This window comes from Plodia interpunctella, chromosome 5 (assembly GCF_027563975.2).
Source record: "Plodia interpunctella isolate USDA-ARS_2022_Savannah chromosome 5, ilPloInte3.2, whole genome shotgun sequence".
NCBI lineage: Eukaryota > Metazoa > Arthropoda > Insecta > Lepidoptera > Pyralidae > Plodia > Plodia interpunctella.
The window spans coordinates 3,122,635-3,135,020 of NC_071298.1; the positions used below are offsets into that span (position 1 = coordinate 3,122,635).

The 12,386-nt window shown below is 33.3% G+C and overlaps 5 protein-coding genes across 6 annotated transcripts; 3 read left to right on the forward strand and 2 right to left on the reverse strand.

The window, feature by feature from the left end:
• Window positions 1–251: 251 nt before the first annotated feature.
• On the forward strand, window positions 252–2,302 carry LOC128669804 (uncharacterized). The gene is made up of 2 exons (XM_053744925.1): window positions 252–538; window positions 1,351–2,302. Exons 1-2 carry the CDS (start codon window positions 252–254, stop codon window positions 2,225–2,227), a joined length of 1,164 nt encoding a protein of 387 aa, XP_053600900.1. The 3' UTR covers window positions 2,228–2,302.
• LOC128669805 (uncharacterized) lies at window positions 537–2,721 on the reverse strand. The gene is made up of 2 exons (XM_053744926.2): window positions 2,320–2,721; window positions 537–1,259 (listed from the first exon to the last, which is right to left on the reverse strand). The coding sequence occupies exons 1-2, from the start codon at window positions 2,459–2,461 to the stop codon at window positions 676–678; spliced, it is 726 nt and encodes a 241-aa protein (XP_053600901.1). The 5' UTR covers window positions 2,462–2,721; the 3' UTR covers window positions 537–675.
• Window positions 2,722–2,962: 241 nt separating this feature from the next.
• Window positions 2,963–5,131, reverse strand: RpL10Ab (Ribosomal protein L10Ab). The gene is made up of 5 exons (XM_053744929.1): window positions 4,984–5,131; window positions 4,716–4,871; window positions 4,158–4,313; window positions 3,637–3,802; window positions 2,963–3,156 (listed from the first exon to the last, which is right to left on the reverse strand). The coding sequence occupies exons 1-5, from the start codon at window positions 4,986–4,988 to the stop codon at window positions 2,986–2,988; spliced, it is 654 nt and encodes a 217-aa protein (XP_053600904.1). The 5' UTR covers window positions 4,989–5,131; the 3' UTR covers window positions 2,963–2,985.
• A 2,727-nt stretch (window positions 5,132–7,858) lies between these two features.
• On the forward strand, window positions 7,859–10,591 carry LOC128669808 (uncharacterized protein). 2 transcript variants are annotated; one of them, XM_053744931.1, is made up of 4 exons: window positions 7,859–8,003; window positions 8,669–8,815; window positions 9,131–9,230; window positions 9,458–10,591. In XM_053744931.1, exons 2-4 carry the CDS (start codon window positions 8,705–8,707, stop codon window positions 9,850–9,852), a joined length of 606 nt encoding a protein of 201 aa, XP_053600906.1. In that variant the 5' UTR covers window positions 7,859–8,003; window positions 8,669–8,704; the 3' UTR covers window positions 9,853–10,591. The 2 variants fall into 2 exon arrangements, with proteins under 2 accessions (XP_053600906.1, XP_053600905.1); XM_053744930.2 differs by having other exon boundaries at window positions 7,882–8,209.
• Window positions 10,592–11,305: 714 nt separating this feature from the next.
• LOC128669812 (uncharacterized protein) lies at window positions 11,306–12,078 on the forward strand. The gene is made up of 2 exons (XM_053744935.2): window positions 11,306–11,480; window positions 11,644–12,078. Exon 2 carries the CDS (start codon window positions 11,651–11,653, stop codon window positions 11,831–11,833), a length of 183 nt encoding a protein of 60 aa, XP_053600910.1. The 5' UTR covers window positions 11,306–11,480; window positions 11,644–11,650; the 3' UTR covers window positions 11,834–12,078.
• The last annotated feature ends 308 nt before the right edge of the window (window positions 12,079–12,386 follow it).

Sequence of the window (12,386 nt, forward strand, 5' to 3'; positions counted from 1 at the left end):
CCAGCTTTAACTCTCCAAACGATCACCAAACTGGACTGGACGTCGGTCATTTAAGTTTTTGTCCCCTCCGATGACGAATGGTAATTTCATTTACGAAACAGTTTTTGTTAAAATAAAATGTCTAAGTGCTTGTTCACGTAGCTACGCGCGGGCGCGGGGGCGGGTGCGGGCGCGGGAAACGTTGCGAGTTCGTGTTCACATTAACCGCCAGGCGTTCGCGCGAGTGTGACGTATTGTCAGAGGTCGTAAATATGGACGACGATCTTTTATTTTTAACCGAAAATTCATACCTAAAATGGGAGATGCTAAAAATTAGAATTGGTGTCCACGAAATCAATAAAGAAAGAGAACGGTATGGTGAATTTCATACTTTATATGGTAATTTGAGAGAACATCCTTCAAGATTTTTTGGATATACCAGGATGAGTGTCAAATGTTTTGATTACATACTGGATTCAATAAGGAGTGATATTTCAAAAGTAGACACAAATTTTCATAAAAGTATAAAGCCCGAAGAAAGACTATTTGTAACTATAAGGTGAGTTTAAAAAAAGAATTTTCATAGTAAGTAAATTATCATTTTTATCGGGGTACATATTGCAGTCATTCAAATTCAAACTCCTCTTTATTATTTTATTTAAGTAATTTACATTATCGTTATCAATAATACAAAGTTTAATTTCCATAATTAGTTGTGTTATAATCGTATGTATTGTATCCATGGTAGGACTGAGTCATGCCACTATTCATTTCATCCATAATAACTTGTGTTATATTGTTTCTAACACGTAGTTTTTGCATAGGAGATAAGTCTTTCATGTACGGCAACAAACTTTTAAAAAATAACAGATCTTCGCAATCTTGTTCTTGTCTTTCGCTGCTTTGTGACAGTTTAATTTGTAATAATTCCAACTTTTTCTTCTCCAATTCCATAAATTCCTGTCTTACATCTTGTGCACATTTACGTTTGGTGCTCGTATATTGTGTACTTGAAGATGCACCAGCTATGGATTGGGGAGTTGAGGACCGCTCATAATCATCATCATTATTATTGCAGTTTTCATCAGTAGTTTCATCTAAATTGCCTTCATTTATTTCTGGGGTAATGTCATCTTTTATAAACAGCATCATTTGAAAATATGGCCACATTGACGTGTTTTGATCTGTTCCAGCATCACCAGAACGAGAAACTGGAATTTTCTTAAATTCTTTCATAAATTGGTCCCGAATGTTCTTCCATTTTTTCCTTAAAGCCTTTTCTGTAAAATCAGAAATATTGTTTAGTGTTGATGATTAGTGTAAATACATTTAAGTTTTACATTATAATTGTATTTTTTTATTATGTTTCAGATATCTCTCCACTGGGTTGGCCTTTCGATCTTTGGCATATAGCTTTCGTATGGGTGTTAGTACTGTTGCTGAGATTGTTTATGGTACCTGTGAAGCAATTTGGAAAAAAAAATTGAATGTCCACATGCCACAGCCATCTGAAGACCAGCTTATGAATATTGCTTCAGATTTTAAGGAGATGTGGCACTTTCCTAACTGCATTGGCAGTTTGGACGGTAAACATTGTAGGATTAAAAGACCTAAAAAATCAGGATCGGCATTTTTTAACTACAAGCATTATTTCTCTATTGTTTTGCAAGCTGTCGCTGATGCGAGGAAAAGATTTTTAACTATTGAAGTGGGAGGTAGAGGAAAGCAAAGCGACGGCGGTACATTTAATGCCTCGTCCCTGAACCGGTTACTCGAAAGAGGTGCATTTAATATTCCGGAACCAAGAACATTACCCAATTCTAACATTACAGCTCCATATGTTATAGTAGCCGATGAAGCTTATCCTCTTAAAGAATATATAATGCGTCCATACCCACAAAGAACATTGAATCAAGAGAGAGAAAATTTTAATAATAGATTGTCAAGAGCGAGAAAAACCGTGGAGTGTGCATTTGGAATTTTATGCAATAAATGGCGAGTTTTGTTAAAACCTATTGAAACTGATGTTAAACATGCACGCCTGATAATAAAAACCGCTTGCTTATTGCATAATATTGTAATTGATACAGATGGTTACGATTGTGATAATGAGTTCACAACTCCAACTCGACACCAAAGGCGACAAACTAGAACTGGAAGAAACAACAATCCATCAAATCGGGCTAAACAAGTTCGGAATCTATTCACAAAATATTTTTGGGAAAATAATCGTTTAATATACACGTAAGTCGCCTTTGTATAATGTATCTTTAGTAGCCTTCAGGAAATAAAAAGTTTAAAATACCTGCAAATAATAACATAAGTATTTCATTTACTCACCCTCCATATCAGGAAACAATCCAGCAATTTCCTTCCATAGCTTATTGAGAACATTTCTGTTCATATGATGACTGTGTTTACTTTGCCAAATAGGAGTTCTAGCCTGAACAGCACTAATAAACTCTTCTGTATTGAACGACATGATTACGTGCTATCGTTTCTAGCGACAAGATCAAACTGGTTGAACTTACCTGACGTCGCGAGTGAATCGCGCGCGCCGCCGCCAGTTTGACATGAACACACACAAACGTCTCACGCGTTTGAAATTGCCGCGAGCGCGCCGCGCGTGCCAGTCGCTAGTTTGCTCGCTACTTAGACCGCACGTGCGTTTTGTACGTGAACACTCGGAAACACGTCATATGTTTGATATTTCGTGACCGCGCCCGCCACCGTGCCCGCGAGTCAACGTGGACAAGTACTAATATATAACAACGTCCATTAAACAGTAAATGAAAAATATAGTTCAGAAAACGCTACTATTCGCAATTAATACGTATTCGTGTAGGTACCTAATGAGAATTTAAATCAAACGCGGCGGCCGTGCTAGAACGAGTGATATGATACTTGCTTAAACAGCTTGTTAATTATTATTTTTTAATTATTATTTACTCAAGGTCTTACAAAAAAAATAAAAGATGAGAAATACAAGTCAATATTTATTACTTCTTAGTACAATCTCTGGGGTGGTCCCATGGTGGACTTCATATGAAGTGACCGTACGTTCTGCCAGTGCTTCTTGAGCAGAGACACGAGGAAGTTGATCGACAGATGCACATTCTGGGCCAGCTCGTCTGGCGTCATGTCAACGTGACCAACTGCCACAGACAGACACAGCACCTGGACAATAAAAATGTTAAAATATTTAAATGACAACGAAAAACATTTTAATGTTTACAAAAAATGTTTACAAAGTTACAGAATTGTATAAAAAATATATGTAAAGCATACATACTTTTATATAAATAACAGGTTTAATCATTATGATAATTTCAATGACTGTAATAATGCAGCTGGAACATTATAATTAGATTTAAAGTTGGTTGGACAGTCCATTCATAAAGTATGAAATTACCTCAACCATCATAAAAAACTAAAATTTTGTAACAAGTAATCATCATAATATTTTATGTAGCTGTCAAACAAACATCTTTCTTTGCGACATGTTAGCAAGTTGTGACCTCTCTTATATGTGCCTTTTAGTATGGAGTGTTTGGACGAGTCCAAAAATGTAATTAAGGACATCATTAGACAATATTTTTTAAATTATGGTATTCTTTTTTGATAAATATGTAGATAATAGTACAATAAAAGCTATACCTTCTTCATCTGAAATTTGATGGTAGCTTTAACTTCATCAATCTTCTGCGTCATGGATTCCTGGTGGGAGAGAAGACCAGGGAACTTGCCAGCCTTGTTCAGACCAGGACCCAGCAGACGTGGGATCTGTTTGATGAGGGATTCTGAGGCCAGGAAGGCATCATACCTGAAAATTAAAAAAGGTTGTTATAGATAAAAGTTAATTTTTGTCAAAGAAGTACTTACAAAAAAACCATTTGGCAATATTCTCTCTATAGCTTCTTATTGTACCCCACTTAATACAAATTGCTCCCGTCGTTGTCATACAAACTTTCGCCTTTATAATAGTGGGTTAACTAATATTTATTTTTCCAAAGATATAACGATTTTTTATTTTCATTATAAAACCTATTGATGAAAAAGGAACTGGTTCCGATGAGTTGAATGGTAGAATAATTATTGACCAGAATCAAAATTATTACCAACATTAGATTTTAAAGATATTCAGTCAAGAGACACAAATGATTAGTTCAAACACTTACTTCTTAGCCAGTTTCTTGACAAGTTTTTTGTTCTTATTAAGCTTCTTCAGAGCCTCAGCATCCATGCATGGTACTTCCAACTGCTTGGCCTCGTCGCAGTGCTGCTGGTCTCCCAGAACACACACCTGCATCTTGGGTCGAGGAATGTACTTCAATCTAAAAGTTTACAAACACTTTTATAGTAAATCATAATTGTTATAACTAAAACAATTGACTTGTAAGAGTGAGTAGGGATCAGTTGGAATTTGTCATCAATATCGACAGATAATACATGCAATATAATTTAACACATCATTTTAATATCTAGATCATACATGAATTACTTTATACAAAAAAGTAATTTGTACTGGCATTGCACTAAGCTTACCCAATATTCCAGACTTAACATAAACGGTAAGTTTTACCCTACCTACCCATTATTTTAAGACTCTGGGTAAAGTCCCGTCAGCCGAAACTGACTCCCTGTAGAGATACGTTTTGTGTGAAAATCAGATTGTATACCTAACCTCTAAGTACACATCAAATTCCCACAAAAATTATCTTTCCAGGTAAACATACTTGACGGTGCCGGAGAAACGCTTGTCCTTCTGGGGGTCATAGTTCTTCAGACCAATTTGGAGCTCAACAGTCTCTAAAAAGTTACGTTTCTTGTCTTTTGAAGACTGGAGGACGGCATTGACGCACTCATAGAGTGTATCACGCGATACTTTAGAACTGAAATGTAAAATAGTCTTTTACAATACTTTAAATTTACTTGTACGTTGCATAAAAAACAAAATAAATCAAATAAATTAATTGATTAATACGATTTTTACAAATTACTTACGACATCTTCAACGATATAACCTATCACGCCGAATGTCAGATAATGAAAGAACTTTAAATGAAATCAGTGTTGCCAGCTAGGTCTGGTATTAAGTTGCCTAAAAAGTATCCTTTTAGAGAACATAAAAAAGTAGGTAACCTTATGTTTTCTTCTACCTCTATCTAAAAATTTAAATAACACAGGTTGCAGATAATTTAAGTTAGTATTGAGATTTTTTTAAACTTATATGTATAAGTACCCTGTTATTAAAAAAAAGTTTAAGCATTTTGACCGAATCGGACCATCAATAATCAATGACAGACATATTATACCTATTTTTTTATTTAAAACATATTTTAGCTTAACTTAAAGGTAAAGTAAAAAAGGTAGGTATACAAACTTAAAGAACACATATTTTGTTTACATGCTACGACTCGTAAGAATAAAAGAGTTTAGCATCATCATCGTTCTTATATCTGTGATCATCATACATTTCTCAGGTCTTTATAATAAAAAAAATATCGTCAAGTGAATGAACTACTGCGATCTATAATTGAGTTCAACCCACGTTCGACCGAAGTGTTGTTTGTCAAGAAAGTAAAACCGTCTCCTTCAACGTTTGTTGATAGCAAAATTGTTTGAAAGTCACATATCTTACGGTTTGCGCCGTATTGATGGCACATTTTGTTGCCATTTGAGATTCTTTTTATATTAAGACAATCCCGAAAAGTTACCATTTGATTGACTTAACGGGGTCAAACGTAAAAGATCTTCTGGCAACACTGCTACCAAAAGATGAGAGGATGACATGAACAATGAACATGTAGCAAAACTTGAAGCTAATACTGCACATAGACTGAAATTCCGATAAAAATAATATTATCGAAAAACCCACAAAATATTTAAAATATATATATTTGAATATATGTACATTCGATATATATTATAGTACAGTTAATTACCGCAATGTGCCGATAGGTTTTCATATAACAGTTATGTTGTATTGTTTGGAAGATAGTGAAAAGTTCACTCTTCAAAAACACATGGTCATTATCTGTGTACTATACCTATTAATAGTTAAATTATAAAAAAGATATGTTTTTTTTTGTCATTTAATCTGAACTAACTCCTAAGAGCTCAGAACAGTGTAGCATATTTGTTGTTTTTGCGAACTTTATCTAGAATTAACGTATTCGGTGATGCAGGCTGTGGGTGTCTTGGATATGTCTGGTACCAAGTTTTTCCCGCCAACTCTGGATCGTGTTGCCACCAACCGAACTGCAATAATTTAATGAGTTTTTTATTATTTTTATCTTCGTATTCCTCGATATTTAAACTACTGTCCCTGTAAAACAAGTGATAAAATAAGTACATTAACGGTTAATTTTAGTACCATGAAATATTAACTTGCTCGTTCTACTCACGTCTACTGAAGTTGTCGGTGGAAGGCGATACATTTCACATGGATGAACAGGTTTAATATTACCTTTACGTTTCATTTTAATAAATCTCAACGTAGAGCCATAAGCAAAACCGTTTACTCTGCCTATATAACAGTCTATCAATCTTATAACATCCACATCTGGGCGTGTAACCTAAAGATGACAGAATAGATTAGTAATGTATATACAATTACAATGACCAAGATAATAGAGAGTATAGTATTGTATTGTAAACAAAAGCTTTGCCGCCTTTTGCTAAGTTGATGAAACGTTTATTTTAGAGTACTTTATTCACATTTTTCTTTATGTAAGCATTCGTTTGTGAAAATATGCAACAGTGTTACTTATTCGGGTGCCGAAATATACACTGTGTTGTATGTATAAACAAGTTATGGGCGACATATTACAAGTTACTTCTAAAGATTGATTTGATTTCTAAATATAAATATTGTAAATACTTATATTTAGACATCAAAATTAATAATTTTATAATAATTATTACTTAGATTATCAATTAGTTATTGACGTCAAAAATGTACTTAAAATTTAGTCTACTGCCGTAATTTTTTTTCATTAGTTATGGATTCTACTCTTGATGCGGAATGTCTTAGTGATAACTTTAACCAATTAAAATAGGTACATAATATTATTATAAATATTATAAATATAATCATAATCACAAATTATAAGAATATAAATTATAAGAATATAAATTATAAGAATACATAATATTATTATAAATATTATAAATATAATCATAATCACAAATTATAAGAATAATCAAACCTTTTTAGGCATAGTTGTATACTGTTCAATTTTTTCCATTAGCGGTTTAACTTCGTCTTTGTTGAGTGGCTCTTTATATTCGTCTCGCATAACATCTTTTATGTAATTTTGTGGACCATACATAGTCATTCCAAAAAACTCCATTGTTGTTTTTTACTCCCAAATTAATTATATAAAATTATTATAATTTGTTACGACAATGTAACTGAATAGGTAAAACCGTGGGTAAAACTATCAAATTGATGTGATGACAGCATTGCATTGTCAGTGTCTTTAAAAATGTTTGTTACCTACTTGATAAAATAGGTTTACTTATTTTAATAAAACCTCGATGCGTAAGATATGTATCTGGGTCATGGATTTAATAAGTACTTCGTACGGAGTACCTACTAATTCCATGATATATAAATAATGACGTCGGACGTTGTATTTGCTACGAATACGGTAAAAGCGCAAATAAAAATTAGCCTACAACACAGATAAAAGAACGTTACATTGAAAGCCTACAAGATAATGTTAAATGATAAAGATATGAAATTAACGTATTTTAGCCTAGGCACTAGCCTAGGCTAAAATACTAGGCACTAGCTCCGGCTTTTTTTATGAATAACAGGGAACCTAGCTAAAGTTGTTCTTTCAGCTAGCTATGAAAAACCGGTAATGAACCGGTTTTCACTGCACAGTACTAACGGGGATAGAAAAGTGTGTGAAGAGAGAGGGACGAGAAAAGCACTTGATTGAATTGAGCTTGAAAATAGCGAGTTTCAAAAATTAAACTGAAAACAAGACAAGAGTTTTAAAGTCAGATCTTTTGTGAGTCTATAGTACTTTCCAGTTTCAGAATTCATCTTTCCTGTAGATCGAAGTTTTCTAATAAGAATTTATGTGATCAGAATTTTCCTTAACTCATCGCATCTCGGCATCTTGTATATCATTGTTTACACAAGTGATAGTGCTCGAAATAAACATTTTTAACACCTCCACGTATCATTCATACACGATTGATTATCATGGATTTGGTAAGATTTGATTTAAATTTATCGAATAACCCAAATAGTTTATAATAAATTCTGTGATGATGTCATTGCATGACTCCTTTTCTTTTGTTACCTATGCTAATTCATATTGCTATTGAACTGCTTTAGATCAAGTTGACATTGTGTTAAACGACAAACTTCATGTAATATAAATTCTTTAGATACATAATGTGTCAAGTTAATCACTTATTACATTTATGACAAATATACCATCAAAGATTTGGATGGTATCCATCCTTACCCTTACATATTATAAAACAAAGTAAGACCTCTGCTGTGTCTGTCTTTCTGTTTGCAATAAAGTCAAAAACTACTGCATGAATGGTTTTCACCAGCAGCTACTGTGATTCCTGAGGAAGGTTTAGATATGTAATTATATTTTTAACTGAGCGAGGCTGGGATGGGCTGCTAGTAACTTATAATTTATTTTATCTATTCCAGCTTGGCGCTAAAGAAGAGAAAAGACAAGTACCAAAGATGTTAAAACAAATTTTACAATATGATGTTCAAATAACAAAGAAATTCGTTGAAAATGCTATGAAAATAACTGCATTAAGATCAATACGTACACATGCAAAATTGTTTGAGGTATACAGAAATAAGTTTTCCTAGTAAAATTATTTTGTTCATTTGGCTGTTAGTTTACAACTGGCCACCTAAGTGATGTCAACAGCCCTTGGGAATGTTGTTGTTTCCAATCATCTGCCCAAGTGAAGTATCCCTTAATTGCCTTATATGAATTTCACAAGAGAATATACAGTGGTCCTATTCTAGGGTGGCACCACATGTTACAATATAATTATTTTAGCTTAAAACAATTTGAGGCAAGATAGAACTTAATTCATATTCATTTATTTGCCAACTAAATTACAATGGTGCTCTTAAAATTCAATGGGTTTTTAGGTCTCCTGTCATGGAATAGTGTGGCTCGCAGGATGGCTGAGTTTCATTTGGCTGTTTAACAATAAAGACCTCTACCAGTTGCAAGTTAATACACTTATTGGTATGTGATATATAGTTTATTTGAGTACAGCCTCAACATCATACAGTAATACTTATTAATGTTGTTAAGTACCATATTTATATTTTAATATTATTTAGGGTTCGGTACCTCAAAAGATACGGGCAAAAATCACTTTGTGGTGTCTGTTTGTCAATAACCTCTTGAGACGTGACTAAGTCTCCTGTTAATAATAAAATAATAATAATAATCATTAATTTTGCTTTCAGCTCTCATCCTAGACATTATATTAGTAGCTGCAATCAAAGCATTTGTCAGAAGACGCAGGCCAGTACCTATGAACAAACTAATGGAGCTGGGTCCTGATAAATTTTCATTTCCTTCCGGGCACACAAGCAGAGCTGTCATGATCGCAATCATACTTATGTACCTAGATCCCATTTCAATTTTCTTATACCCACCACTTATTGCATGGGTTACTGCTGTCTCTGTATCAAGAGTGCTACAAGAACGCCACTACATTTTAGATGTGATTGGGGGAGCTGGCTTGGGTATATTTGAAGGACTATTGATGTATATTCTGTGGTTATCACAGAGCACATCAGCAAGCATTCTGTCTTCACTTTCAGATGAAAAAAAGGATGGTGGTGAATATCATGTTTGATTTAAAACTTACTTAAATTCCTACAATTTTATTTTGAACAAGATACTGTAAAGGCGAATATTCTATTCGTCCCGTGAACTCTACCCGTCTAAACAATGGCTGACCATTGCCTGTGGCCAGCCGGGCCAGCCATTGGTTGGACAAACCCGCAAAGTGCCACCGTCTTATTTTTATCAATTTATTTAATTTATTAGCAGTTTCTGAAAGAGTAGTCTATATATATTAAGTTTAGAAAGATATTGCAGTTTTCCATTATCAATGTAGTCACAATTTATTACACGGATTTCGGATTTCTGTGCCCACCATTTTTGGTTTTGTAAATTGTGGTAACTGTGTCCAGTTGAAAACAAATACTCTAATAAAATCTTTTATCTAGTGTAGTATAATTTGTATAAATTATTGTGTTTTTTTTAATAAAAAATGAAATTGATAAAAATGGGATGTTAGTGTGCGGATTTGCAGAGCCTAAGAATAAGAGTGAGTATGCGAAAAAAATTTCAATATTACAACCCAATTATAAAATTGTGTCCCAAAAAAATTGTAGGGCATGCTTGAAGTGGCAAATTCATGTTTGGTTTATTACAAGTATGTCAATGAAAATCTATTTATTGTTGTTGTTTTCAAAGTTTAAACCAGTAATGGTTTGTTCTTGTGTTCTTATTGTTTAAGTAGACAGTGCTGGTAATTGAATTATATTTTGTAAGTAAATTTAATATGAATAAAGCAGTTAAAAGAGGTACAATTTTCTTTATTTTGACTACTTTCATTTTTATACTGCATGGACTTTGTAGTAGTTACTATCATCACATCTACCAGAGAAAGTCGTACCAGTTTGGGGTAGGTAGGTACCACAAATTTTGCACCTACGTGAGTGGTGATGAGGGACAAAAGATGCCAGATATCTGTGTTGAATTTTTCTGTTGTTGTATACTCACATCTCTTGTATGGGCAAAATCCCACATATATAACTATATGTACTTCATTTTAATTATTCAATAAATAAATCTAGTACCATGCTCTAGATATGTACTTTATATAATTTAATATATTCTATTAATATTATAAATGCAAAAGTTTGTGAGGATGTATGTGTTAATGTTCGCAGATTTATGAACATTACATTAGTGTTCATATATCTCTTGTAAGGTAATGTTACGCTTTCACGCAAAATCTATTGGACCGATTGTTTGGTACACGGGTAGAATATTTACCTGGAGTAATAAATAGGGTAGGTAACCCGAAATTCCCACTGGGGCGAAGCCCCGGGGCGCAGCTAGTAAGATTTTAAAGGCGAAACTTTGTATGTTTGTTATTTTCAAAGTTTAGTACCGGTCGTCCAAAAAACAGGATCTTTCATTTCTGTGCGGCGCCATGGCTGTGCCCTACTGAAAAAAACTTTGACATTTGTTTGACATTCACTTCACTCCTACCTATTGCTTTCCCGATTTGACATTCATTTCGTGTAACTTGCATTTGCATGTTTTTAATTTTTGTAGCGAAAATCTTATTGGAAGACGTGTCATTTGTTTTCTCTCGGCAGCTCAGTTCAATTTATTGCTGAATTTTCCAGATTGTACGAAATAATTATCTATTTATCGCTAGTAATAATTTGTCAGTCATTTTAAAAGGTATTTTCTTTTTTATTTAAATCAACTTCGCCTCCATGGTATTCCTATGTGTATAGTGTATGCACGCACGTACGTGGCAAAAAAATTATATATATACCTACTACCTAATGTTCTAATTTGTTTCTAGGTTTACGTAGTAACTAATTAGTAATCTGTGTTCTAGGTTCATTATGAGAAAGTTGAAAGGAGCAGTAAAAGAAACTGCCAAGCAGAAGAGAGAAAGGAAACAAGAATTCGCTAAAATGCGCCAACAGATTCATACTATTGTTTTGCCGACTTTTGGTGTTATTTTCTTACTTATCTGCACCTATGTGTACTTCAAAACTAGGCCTACTTCAATGCAGTATGCGTAGTTTGCGTACACCTAGTTTTAAAATATTTGTTATATTAAATAATTGTAAATATAGAAAAAATCTATGAAATTCTTTGATATTCCATGGAATGGTTGTGATTAAAAAGTTTATCGTAGAAAATTATTGACTGAAACCAATTTAATGTTTTGGAAACCATAAATCCAATTTCAATGTTTTAATTCAACATTCCATAAGTATAAACATATCAAGTTAATGTAAATATTTAAATTATATTATTAAAAATATGTTTTACTTTTATTTCTTTAGGCTCCTAATTTTTGGCAAAATTATTTAAATATATGAGATGGTCTGGTGTGGTCCAGGTCTTTATACAAATGGGTAATTAATGTCTAAGTAGTATACAAAATTCCTGAGTGAGAGGGTACTTATTTATTTTTAAAAAATCAAGAATTTGAGTTGTTCCTACTCTTTACACATACTTCTTTATATTATGTTAAAAGTTGGCAACATGGATAAGTTTCAAAACTGGACGCCCATCTACCTTAGCCATCTACATACACAAGGTTAAGGTTGTCACAGAACTTTGCTTATG

Excerpts from the sequence above, each read along its gene's own strand:
- RpL10Ab (XM_053744929.1), bottom strand. Across the intron at positions 4,314-4,715 it reads CGTTTCTCCGGCACCGTCAA|ATTGAAGTACATTCCTCGAC; the intron begins GTATGTTTACCT and ends GTAAACTTTTAG. Across the intron at positions 3,803-4,157 it reads GTCAAGAAACTGGCTAAGAA|GTATGATGCCTTCCTGGCCT; the intron begins GTAAGTGTTTGA and ends TTTAATTTTCAG.
- LOC128669804 (XM_053744925.1), top strand. The coding sequence starts at position 252 with ATGGACGACGATCTTTTATTTTTAACCGAAAATTCATACCTAAAATGG. Across the intron at positions 539-1,350 it reads AGACTATTTGTAACTATAAG|ATATCTCTCCACTGGGTTGG; the intron begins GTGAGTTTAAAA and ends ATTATGTTTCAG.
- LOC128669812 (XM_053744935.2), top strand. The coding sequence starts at position 11,651 with ATGAGAAAGTTGAAAGGAGCAGTAAAAGAAACTGCCAAGCAGAAGAGA.
- LOC128669805 (XM_053744926.2), bottom strand. The coding sequence starts at position 2,461 with ATGTCGTTCAATACAGAAGAGTTTATTAGTGCTGTTCAGGCTAGAACT. Across the intron at positions 1,260-2,319 it reads ATTGTTTCCTGATATGGAGG|AAAAGGCTTTAAGGAAAAAA; the intron begins GTGAGTAAATGA and ends CTGATTTTACAG.
- LOC128669808 (XM_053744930.2), top strand. Across the intron at positions 8,816-9,130 it reads CACATGCAAAATTGTTTGAG|GTCTCCTGTCATGGAATAGT; the intron begins GTATACAGAAAT and ends ATGGGTTTTTAG. Across the intron at positions 9,231-9,457 it reads GCAAGTTAATACACTTATTG|CTCTCATCCTAGACATTATA; the intron begins GTATGTGATATA and ends TTTTGCTTTCAG.